Here is a 12238-nt window from a genome sequence, read left to right as displayed (position 1 = left end):
AAGTCCATCACTTTCCCAGGAACTCCCGAAGTTCCTGGGCCTGATGTGGATTGAAAGCTATTTTGTCTTCTTATTTCTTCAAGAGCACAAAAAGTTGAAGGCCCCAAAAACCATTCACTTTTTCATTCTGGCAAAGCCTAATTTTTTTCTCAACCCGCAGCACACAGTGAAGAGAACCCCAAGAGTAAATGTAGCTTAAACAATATGACCTTTATCATCAGAAGAAAACAGCAATGCTTAGGTGGAAATTGACTGGGTTGGGAAGCTTGGAAGGTAGAAAATTTATTATCAACATTATCAGTATCAGACAACTAATAATACCTCTGAAGAAAGGAAATCTCTACAAGCTGCCAGCTGAAGTTGGCGTGTGTTCTGTGTCCAAAGCTGGGTGATGTCCACACCCAAACCAGTCAGGGGAATGGGAATGAGGCCCCCAAAGGGAACAAATGACTGAATATTCCAGATAAAGGTAGAGAACACAGCAATCTATGCACTGCCTCCCCATTTTTTAAAAACATTTAACCAGAAGTCTAGACCTCATCACTCTCTAAGTAATTTAAGGTGACTAAGGTGATGCACATTGTGGCACCATGCCAGCTACTAGCAGGAGTCTTCTGTAATGCACACTTTCAGAAACTTAACTCTGGAAAGGCCCCAGGCAGGTCAGAAAGTGCAACATCATTCATAAAAATTTCCCATATATCTGACAATTACAACAAATCTCCCTTGCGTGGATGTTTGGATGTGAGATTCAATTTCAGGCTGAGATCTCCCTCAACAAGCTAACACAGGGTTGTCCAAGGGAAAGAATACAGTCATGGGTTGTTTGTTTCTAGCTGGGCCAGTAAAGCCCCTTTCTCATCTCATTCCTCTTGTCCACCTACCACTGGAGACAGAAACAAAACCATTGCTTCAGGCTAAAAGCCTAAAACAAAACAGAGCAACAAAAAAATAGGGTGGGTAGGACAAGCTTGATAGAGCTTTGCTATTTTTGACCTATTGACAAAGGAAAAAAAGTATATTGCCTGTATTCCTAAGGACTTTCTCCAGGATGAACTTACTCTTGCTCAGTGAAGTTAGGCTGAAGACTTTCTAACATTTGGTGCACTCACAATATTCTGTTGGTTGTATAGTAGTAACATACAAAGATGTTTTTCTGATGTCAGGACATGTCACAATGATAATCATAAAATGTAGACCACTTTGCTACTTACAGCTTGAAACCTAAGGACATAGGTAGGGCTGCAACAGTTATGAGGGAACCCAAGATAACAGCAAGCTGGAGCTGTAGGGGGCAGCTTGTGTGTGCCATGTAAATTGGGGTTAGCTAGGTTTTCAGGGATCCTTGTGCATTGACCAATGTGAATAATTTTACAAGCTCCTGGGCACAGAAGCTGTCCCTAGATATCTGATTCCTGATCCTGGGGTGATTGGGTCTTACATATTGTGGCCCAGAGTTTGAGAGCCTGATAAGGAAAGTGGTTGGGAGTGTGGACTTAATCAGCTGCTCCAAAATTGGAACTGACAAGCCTCTACCAAGGGCCTTAATGCTAGGCAAAAACATTATTCTTTTGATGTTAAAAAAAAAAAAAACTGGATATCCACACACAAAAGAATTAAGTTGCTAAAATGAACTCAAATGCATCAGACTTATAAAACAGATATATTAGACTCCATTTAAATTCAAAATTCCTGTGTAAAAAAGGACATAATGCACAGAGTGAAAAGGAAAAAGACTCAATGGGAGAAAGTATTTGAAAACCACATATCTGAGAAGGAATATCTAGAATATGAGGGGTCTTCAAAAGTTTCATGAAAAATGAGAAAAAAAATGTATATTATGAAAAACTTGGCCAGGGGTGGTGGCTTAAGCCTGTAATCACAGCACTTTGAGAGGCCCAGGCAGGTGGATCACCTGAGGTCAGGAGTTCGAGACCAGCCTGGCCAACAGAGTGAAAACCCATCTCTACTAAAAATACAAAAATTAGCTGGGCATGATTGTGGGCACCTGTAATCCCAGCTACTCCAGAGGCTGAGGCAGGAGAATTGCTTGAACCCAGGAGGTGGAGGTTGCAATGAGCCGAGATCATGCCACTGCACTCCAACCTAGCGAGAGTGAGACTGTCAAAAAAAAAAAAAAAAAAAAAAGGAAAAATTATGTATGGATTTCAATTTTTTACACCAAAGTAAACTTGTTATAATTTGTTATAACAAGTATGAACAGGATCTAGTTTGAGGCACTAAGAACGGCATCAGTTTGAAAACACCTTCTATCAGAGGAATGTAAATTCAGTTAAAGTTGAAGAAAGAACAAATATCAAATATATGGTAAAGCTTGGCTCTAAAAATGGTAAAACCGGCCGGGCGCGGTGGCTCACGCCTGTAATCCCAGCACTTTGGGAGGCCGAGTTTGGGCGGATCACAAGGTCAGGAGTTCAAGACCATTCTGACCAACATGGTGAAACCCCACCACTACTAAAAATACAAAAATTAGCCTGGCGTGGTGGCGCATGCCTGTAATCCCAGCTACACAGGAGGCTGAGGCAGAAGAATTGCTTGAACCCAGGAGACGAGGTTGCAGTGAGCTGAGACTGCGCCACTGCACTCCAGCCTAGAAGACAGAGAGAGACTCCATCTCAAAAAAAAGAAAAAGAAAAGTTTATGGGCACAATGCCCCAGAGAAATCAGAGTTTACAAATTGATAACCTGTTTTCTTTTTTTTTATAGACGTAGTCTCACTCTGTCGCCCATGCTGGAGTGCAGTGGTACGATCTCCACTCACTGCAAGCTCCACCTCCCAGGTTCACGCCATTCTCCTGCCTCAGCCTCCTGAGTAGCTGGGACTACAGGCGCTCGCCACCACGCCCAGCTAATTTTTCGTACTTTTAGTAGAGACAGGGTTTCACTGTGTTAGCCAGGATGGTCTCGATCTCCTGACCTCGTGATCCACCCACCTCGGCCTCCCAAAGTGCTGGGATTACAGGCATGAGCCACTGCGCCCGGCCTGATAACATTTTAAGAAGAGATGAGATGATGGTGACCATGCAGCCCACAATGGCAAACCATTAATATCAATTTGAGAGGAAGAAATTCATCTTACTCATGACCTAACTGAAGAAGACTGATGATTAACAGCAGAAACAGTAACTGACACCACAGACATCTGAATTGGTTCAGCTTACACAATTCTGACTGAAAAATTAAAGTTGTGCACTTTCCACTCAATGGGTGCCAAAGCCACTGAATCCAGATCAGCTGCAGACAAGAGCAGAACCTTCAATGTAAATGTTAAACAGGTAGGATCAAGATGCTGAAGCATTTCTTTGAAGAACTGTACAGATGAAACATGGCTTTATTATTATTATTTGAGATGGAGTTTCACTCTTGTTGCCCAGGCTGGAGTGCAATGGCGTGATCTCGGCTCACTGCCACCTCCGCCTCCTGGGTTCAAGCGATTCTCCTGCCTCAGCCTCCCGAGTAGCTGGGATTACAGGCATGTGCCACCTTGCCCGGCTAATTTTTGTATTTTTTAGTAGAGAGGGGGGTTTCTCCATGTTGGTCAGGCTGGTCTCAAACTCCTGAGCTCAGGTGATCCGCCCAACTCGGCCTCCCAAACTGCTGGGATTATAGACATGAGCCACCGCGCCCGCTATGAGTGTTTTGAGAAAGTTAGCTAAAGCTTTAGCAGAAAACCCCTGGGAAAGCTTCACCAGGAGTCCTTCACTACAATGCTCCTGCTCATTCCTCTCATCAAATAACTGCAACTTTATGAGAATTCTGATAATCCTAAGGCATCCACCTTACAGCCCTGATTTGGCTCCTTCTGACTTCTTGTTTCCTACTTTTAAAAAATCTTTAAAGGGCACCTATTTTTCTTTAGTTAATATTAAAAAATATTACATAGACAAGGTTAAATTCCCAGGAACCTCACTTCTTTAGGGATGGACTAAATGCCTGGTATCATCACTTACAAAATTGTCTTGAACTTGATGGAGCTTCTGTTGAGAAATAAAACTTATGTTTTCTTCTTGTATCCTTTACTTTCATGTTTCCACAAACTTTCTGAAGTCCCCACATATACTAAAAAACTCCTACATCTCAAAACCAAATAACCCTAAAGAAAAAAAAAAAAAAACTCAACCCAGTAAAGCTACTACTAAAAAAAAATTAATAATAAAGTTAAATTAAAAAATGATGCAGCTGCTATAAAAAAGAGTCCTCAAAAATTTTAAAATAGAATTAACATGGGATGGGAACATTGTGAGGCAGAAATTTAAAAAATTAAAAATATTTTTTAAATGAACATAGGGGGCCAGGTGAGTGGATCATGAGGTCGAGATTGAGACCATCCTTGCCAACATGGTAAAAACCCGTCTCAACTAAACATACAAAAATTATCTGGGTGTGGTGGTGCATGCTTGTAGTCCCAGCTACTTGGGAGGCTAAGGCAGGAGAACTGCTTGAACCCAGGAGGCAGAGGTTGCAGTGAGCTGCGATCAGGCCACTGTACTCCAGCCTGGCGACAGAGCGAGACTCCCGTCTCAAAAAAAAACAAAAAACATAGGAAGCACCAGTTATACTTCTGCGTAAATCCTCAAAAGGAAGTTAAAGCACAGCCTCAAAGAAACATTTGTACATTCATGCTCATCTGCTATTAACAACAGCTGAGTGGAAACAACCCAAATGTCCACTAATGAAAGGAAAAGTGGCACATACATATATAATCACGCACCGCACTTTTCAGTCAACAATGGGCCACATGCATGACAGTGGTTCCATAAAATTACAATGAAGCTGAAAAATGCTTATTGCCTAATGACATGATAGCAGTGGTAAGGCAATATATTAATCACATGTTCATGGTGATGCTAGTATAAACAAACCTATTGTGCTGCCAGTCATATAGCAGTATAACATATACAATAATGTACAGTAGATAAAACTAATATAAACGAGTTACTAGCTTATGTTCTTAGTATACTACGCTTTTTATCATTAGGTGTTCTCCAACAGTAGAGTATATATGGAGTTGTGTGTATGTCTATAAATATACAGGTGTATATACACACAAACACAAACTGTAACAGCCTCAGACAGGTCCTTCAAGAGGTATTCCAGAAAAAGGCATTGTTATTTTAGATGACAGCTCCATGTGTGTTACTGTCCCAGAAGACCTTCTGGAACAGGATGTGAAGGTGGAAGACAATGACATTATCCTGATCCTGTGCCGGCCTAGACGAATGTGCGTATCTTAGTTTTTAACAAAAAAAATTTAAGAAGTTAGGATATAAAAAATATTTTTGTACAGTTGTACAATGTTTTAAGCAAAACATTATTATAAAATAGTCAAAAAGTTTTTTAAAATACAAGCTTATAAAGTAAAAAATGGTCAGCTAAGGTTAATAAAGAAAAAATTTCTATAAATTTAATTTTGTCCAGCCGGGCACGGTGGCTCATGCCTGTAATCCCAGCACTTTGGGAGGCCAAAGTGAGTGGCTCACTTGAGGTCGGGAGTTTGAGACCAGCCTGGCCAACATGGTAAGACCCCGTTCTCTACTAAAAATACAAAAATTAGCGGGGCATGGTGGTGCATGCCTGTAATCCCAGATACTTGGGAAGCTGAGGCAGAATTGCTTGAACCAGGAGGTGGAGGTTGCAGGAAGCCAAGATTGCACCACTGCACTCCAGTCTGGGCAACAGAGCAAGATTCTGTCTCAAAAATAACAATAAAAATAAAAATGTAGTGTTGTCTAAGTATACAATGTCTATAAAGTCTACAGCACAGTAACAACCTAGGCCTTCACATTCACTTACCACTCACTGACTCACCTAGAGCAACTTGCAGTACTGTAAGCTCCATTCATGGTAAGTTCTCTGTGAGTCTATCATTTTTTCTTTTATACTGTATTTTTACTGTACCTTTTCTGTTTAGATATACTTAAAAACAATTACTTACCATGTGTTCCAACAGCCTACAGTATTCAGTACAGTAATATGCTATACAAGCTTGTAGCAAGGTGCTATAGGATATACCATACAGCCTAGGCATTCACACAATCCCCCTACCACCAAAAAAAGAAAGAAAATCACCTAATAACACTTTTCTCAGGACACTTCCCCATTGTTAGGCAACACATGACTGTAACAGAATTTTATTCAGCCTTTAAAAAGGATGGAAATTCTAATGGATTAGAACATGAAACCTTAAAAATATAACGTTAAGCAAAATAAGCCACAAAATAAACCACAAGAAGACCAAAACTTAAGTTTTCTTATATGAGGTACCCAGACTAGTAAAATTCATACAGAGTGGTTCTTGTCAAGAGGCTGGATGGAGTGAGGAATAAGGTTTTAAAAGGTATAGACTTAGTTTCATAAGTTGAAAAGACTTCTAGATATTCATTGCACAATGTGAATGACTTAACAGTACTGAACTATACACTTTAACATGGTTAAGATGTTAGATTTTATGTTATCTGTATTCTACAAGAATACTTTTTTAAAAAAGTAGGTCCCAGTGCTAAATCAGAGTAGATTTCTGTGTGAAGTCTTTCCCCATCTGCTTTATATACACATTCTTTATCTGGTGTGAACTTTCTGGTGCTGAATGAGATGAGAATTTTGGTTAAAGACTCTCCCACATTCACTGCACTGATAAGGTCTCTCTCCAGTGTGAATTCTCCGATGTTTAATGAGGCTAGAGTTGTATCTAAAGACTTTCCCACATTGACTGCACTCATAAGGCTTTTCTCCAGTATGAACTCTCTCATGACTAATAAGTGTGGCGCTGTCCATAAAAAATTTCCCACATTTGCTGCATTTGTAAGTTCTTTCCCTAGTGTGAACTTTTTGGTGCCGAATGAGGTGGGAATTTTGGCTAAAAACTCTCCCACACTCAGTGCACTCAAAAGACCTTTCTCCAAAGTGATTTCTCCGATGTCTAATATGATTTGAGTTGTGCCTAAAGAATTTCCCACATTCACTACACTCATAAGGCCTTTCACCAGTGTGAATTCTCTGATGTGTATCAAGTGTGGAGCGACATCTAAAGGATTTTCCACAAATGCTGCATTCAAAAGGTCTTTCTCCAGTGTGAACTCTCTGATGACTCTTCAGTGTACAGCTGTCTACAAAGAATTTGCCACATTCACTGCATTCATAAGGCCTCTCTCCAGAGTGAACTCTCTGATGTCTATTCAGTGTGAAGCAATACCTAAAGAATTTCCCACATTTGCTGCATTCATAAGGCTTTTCTCCAGTGTGAACTCTCTGATGAATAATGAGTGTGGAAGTGTCCATAAAGAACTTTCCACATTCACTACACTCATAAGGCTTTTCTCCAGTGTGAACTTTCTGATGTCTGATAAGTGTGGAACGGTATCTAAAGAATTTCCCACATTCGTTGCATTCATAAGGTTTTTCTCCAGTATGAACTCTCTGGTGAATAATGAGTGTGCAGCTGTCCATAAAGAATTTCCCACATTCACAGCAATAAAAAGGCCTTTCTCCAGTGTGAACTTTCTGATGTCTAATGAGTGCTGAACTGTACATAAAGTATTTCCCACATTCATTGCATCCATAAGGCCGTTCTCCAGTATGAATTTTCTGGTGACCAACAAGGTGAGCCTGTGTAAGGAAGGCCTTCCCACATTCACTACACACATAAGGCCTTGGCCTGGTGTGAATCCTCTGGTGCTGAAGTAGGTGAGACTTTCTAAGGAAAGCTTTCCCACATTCACTGCACTCATAAGGCCTTTCTCCAGTGTGAATTTTCTGGTGTTGAACAACATTATATTTGAGGCTGAAGGCTTTTCCACATTCACTACACTTATAAGGCCTTTCTCCAGTATGATTTCGCTGATGTTTAATAAGGTCGGAGTTGTACCTAAACAATTTGCCACATTCACTGCACTCATAAGGCCTTTCCTCTGTGTGGATTTTCTGGTGCTCAAACAGTGTATGTTGGTGGCAAAAGTCTTTCCCACATTGGCTGCAGCTGTAATCATTCCGTCCACTTTGAAAGGCCTCCACACCATGAGTGTCCCTGTGTGGCTTCCACCCACTGTGAAGAGCCTGTTGTTGAAGATCTGAATCACCAGTAAAATCCTTGCCACCCTGCATGCATGTGAGGTTCCTCTTCGCCAGGTGAACACTGTCATTCACAAACAAAGGCCTCCCTTCATCACTTCTGGTGAGCTTCTCTCTAAGATGCTCCTTTTGGTGCAGGTAAAGCTTGGCTGTATGCTTGGGGTGTGTTCCGTCATGCTCAGCCAGGTGTAGAATGTCCTTCAGAAGTGAGCTACATGTCTCACAGGGCTGGGCCTTCTGGGTGGACAAAGCTGGTTTTAGAGTTTTGACCTGTGACACTCCTACAGAAACACATTGCTTGGAAGGTGCCTCCTCATCCTTGGCTCCATGCCAACAACCTAAAACAGAAATGCTTGTGAAGTGCATGTTCACTTTGGAGGGAAGAGGCAGCCCCATAACAAATGTCTGACAGACCAACTCACAAATAAGACCATGGGATTGGTGACAGGCAAGGGACACTAAAGCCAGTGAGAGGAAAGCCTACTGGGCAGAACCGGGCCTGACAGAAACTCATAACGAAAGAGTCCTGATGATGGGGAACAACATAGGGAGTGGTACAGTGCAGAGCACAGAAGTGGAGTCCCCAAGTTACTCCTCAGTAAATGGCTTTCAACAGGCCATAGCTGCTGGTGAACAATGCGTAGAAGACTGTGTCCAGACCCAGAGAGATCTGATGTAACAGTAGAGCTGGTGTTCAGGGACTACTGAAGTATATACATCCAGACCTCACAACACCTTAAGTATAGGTCATATGTTGAGGGCACTACAAAGGGAACAGTAAAAGGGATCAGGTGGCTGGGTGCGGTGGCTCATACCTATAATCCCAGAACTTTGGGAGGCCAAGGCAGGCGATCAGCTGAGGTCGGGGGTTGGAGACCAGCCTGACCAACATGGAGAAACACCATCTCTACTAAAAATACAAAATTAGCCAGGTGCAGTGGTGCACACCTGTAATCCCAGCTATTTGGGATGCTGAGGCAGGAGAATCGCTTGAACCCGGGAGGCGGAGGTTGCACTGAGTCAAGATTGTGCACACCATTGCACTCCAGCCTGGGCTACAAGAGCAAAACTCCATCTCAAAAAAAAAAAAAAAAAAAAAAAAACAGGAACAGGTGAGAGGTGGAGGCCACAGAGGTAGGGTCAGTTGTGGGAGCCAGGAGATGAAAGTCAAAACAGAAATCACAATAGGGAAGAAAAGAGAGAGATGTGGTGTGGCCACTGGCAGGGGCATCAAACTGGATTGATTCCCAGTGTGATGTGAACCCAGCCCTGTCATCACACCCCTTCCAAGCTCCCACAAACCAGGGCCAAGTCCTTTTGAGCATCTCTTGCCTTCAATGGAGTAATGTCCACTCTGTCAGGCACCCAGGGACCTCTACCTTGCTCAAGGTGAGCAACTATCTAGGTGTGGCATTAGCCAAGCTAGGGGAAAGACAGGGAAAGGGAGGGTGTCGACAGCATGTACACAGAGCAATAAACCCAGGACATGATGCATTCTAAAGTTACCAGAATTTCTAGTGGAAAGTCCTGCAGAAATAAGCCCACAGTCCTCACAAGCAGTGACGAGGTAGGTCCCTGAAATTCCTGACACAGGGTATCCCTATGTCGGCAAGAAGAATGGAGAAAGCCTTGCACAGTGGAAAGTGTCATGCATTTGGACAGAGTAAACTAACCAGGGACAGGCAAGGTCATTAGGATATTCTTGAGAAACCTGAGGACTGCTGACTTTTGAGCTTTATCTTATAAGGCTTCAGAGTGACAAGAACTAAGCTTCTTAAGGAAAACTGATACAGATCACAGAGCCCAGCTGTGGCTGCCACAACACAGATGCCAGGAAACCAGGAGAGGATGCAGCATCCATGACCTGCTGTGAGACAGAGTTGCCAAGGAAAAAAGTGAAAAAACATTGCCCAGCACAAGACACTGACGTAGGTGTCAGGGCCTTACCTACTGATGACAAAAGTGCAAAGTTCTCCAGCATCACATCGCTGTGCAGGTGTCTCTGAACGTGATTAAGAATTCCCCACTCCTCCTGGGAGAAATTTATGGCCACGTCCTCAAAAACCATACAATCCTGCCAAAATTATGACAATTTAGTCTGTGAGCAACATTTTTTTTTCTTTTTTTTTTTTTTTGAGATGGAGTCTCGCTCTGTCGCCAGGCTGGAGTGCAGTTGTGTGATCTCGGCTCACTGCAAGCTCCGCCTCCCGGGTTCAAGCAATTCTCCTGCCTCAGCCTCTTGAGTAGCTGGGATTACAGGCACATGCTGCCATGCCTGGCTAATTTTTGTATTTTTAGTAGAGACGGGGTTTCACCATGTTGTTCAGGCTGGTCTAGAACTCCTGACCTCGTGAACTGCCTGCCTTGGCCTCCCAAAGTGCTGGGATTACAGGCATGAGCCACCACGCCCGGCCCACGAGCAACTTCTTATTCTGTTTCCTTAGATCTGTATTTATCTATTTGAAATCTAAGAATTAGAGGACCAAAATAACAACCAGCATTTTAACATTTCTCTTATAATCCAGATCCCATAGTCTGAACTGCCTCCTATCTAACAATCACACATGATTCTTTCTCCTGCCCTAAATCAATACAAGGCTTGTACCACAAAAGGAGGGATAGTCCCTATACCTCAAGGCTGCCAAAATCATGCAAACTACCCAGCCTTAAGCTCTTCACTCTCCCCTGCATGCCTTTCAAGCCAAAACCCCAATAAAGCCACTGATGTATGCTCTGCCTTCAACTGTGCATCTGCCACCTGACCAAATCCGCTATTTCCTCTGTGGCTTTATGCGGTGTGGCATTTCCTGCACTCAGGAAATGAAAGGAATAAAAATCATTTCATCCAGGTATGATTTCTCACCAATCGAAAAAAAAAAATTTTTCAATGTCATTGGCTTTTCTGTAATCACTCACTCTTGTTCATAGATTGAAATCCTGTGGGTACAATCACTGATACACTTCCCACTCCAGGACCTTCGGTGCTCCTCACCACACCCACACACATCCACCCCCTGCTAGCCTCCACCCACTTCTGAAGGAGGAAGAGACACTAGGTCTTCATGGCAACTGTACCTGCTCTCCCCTCATTGCCACTGATCACTGACTCCAGTATAAAACAAAGATGGGTGGGGGGAGAGACTGAAAAGCGCCATCAAAACCTGGCACATGGCCGGGCATGGTGGCTCATGCCTGTAATCCCAGCACTTTGGGAGGCTGAGGCAGGTGGATCACAAGGTCAGGAGTTCAAGACCAGCCTGGCCAAGATGGTAAAACCCCATCTCTACTAAAAATACAAAAATTAGCCGGGCATGGTGGCTGGCACCTGTAATCCCAGCTACTCGGGAGGCTGAGGCAGAGTATTGCTTGAACCTGGGAGGCAGAGGTTGCAGTGAGCCGAGATCGCGCCACTGAACTCCATCCTGGGCAACAGAGCTAGACTCCATCTCAAAAAAACAAAACAAAACAAAAAAAACACATGGCACATGGGGGCCTACCTTTCTTTTGTCACTCAATTTCCCTAGAGTCACCCAGATCTTGCCTCTCAGATAACCAAACTTGGACTCACCCTCCTCCCTTAAGTGCCCAGTGCCAGAGATGGAACCATCTACTCATGCTTCTCCACTCAGGCTTTGGATGGCACCTCCCTCCAACACCTCCACTCTTGGCAACACTAACAACCACCACAGCCCAACTGGGAGTATTTCCACGGCGTACTACCATGCCACTCTGCACATGAAATCCTGCAGTGCATGACAAATGCAACCAGAATCCTATTTGCCCCTAGAATAACCAGAATGCAATGTTTAGGAAACATTGCTTTGAAGGTCTTCCAACCCAATCCTGTTTCTTGCTTTGACCTCAGCTTTCCAAACCCACATATTCTTGCACACCTCCTTTGAGTTCCAGATCTTGGCTGTCTCCTCCTTCTACATGTATATGCTGTCCCATAAGCAGTCACGACTTTCTCTATCTCCCAACTCTAATCCAAAGCCCAAATACACTGACCTCCCCAACACTATCCCCACCCCAGGACTAGCAATGATTCTAGCTGATCCCATCTTCTGCCAAAATAGTCTCAGAGTTCGCGTGAAACTACCCAGGTACAACCAAGACTTGCCACAAAACCCTACTGAGTCCGTAACAGGGT

The 12238-nt window shown here is 43.2% G+C and overlaps 1 protein-coding gene across 2 annotated transcripts in view; it reads right to left on the bottom strand.

Annotated features, from left to right (window-relative positions):
- Nucleotides 1–6136: 6136 nt before the first annotated feature.
- The window catches only part of ZNF17 (zinc finger protein 17), a 24831-nt gene continuing 18729 nt past the window's right edge, over nt 6137–12238 (bottom strand). For both annotated transcript variants that reach the window (XM_054541227.2, XM_063719770.1), the window contains exons 3-4: nt 10036–10162; nt 6137–8426 (exon numbers count right to left, since the gene is read on the bottom strand). In XM_054541227.2, the coding sequence (XP_054397202.2) occupies nt 6580–8426; nt 10036–10162 (1974 nt within the window). In that variant the 3' untranslated portion in view covers nt 6137–6579. The remainder of the gene's footprint in view (nt 8427–10035; nt 10163–12238) is intronic.

The sequence above is a fragment of the Pongo abelii genome, chromosome 20 (assembly GCF_028885655.2).
Source record: "Pongo abelii isolate AG06213 chromosome 20, NHGRI_mPonAbe1-v2.0_pri, whole genome shotgun sequence".
Taxonomy (NCBI): domain Eukaryota; kingdom Metazoa; phylum Chordata; class Mammalia; order Primates; family Hominidae; genus Pongo; species Pongo abelii.
This window is presented reverse-complemented; position numbering and strand designations above follow the sequence as displayed.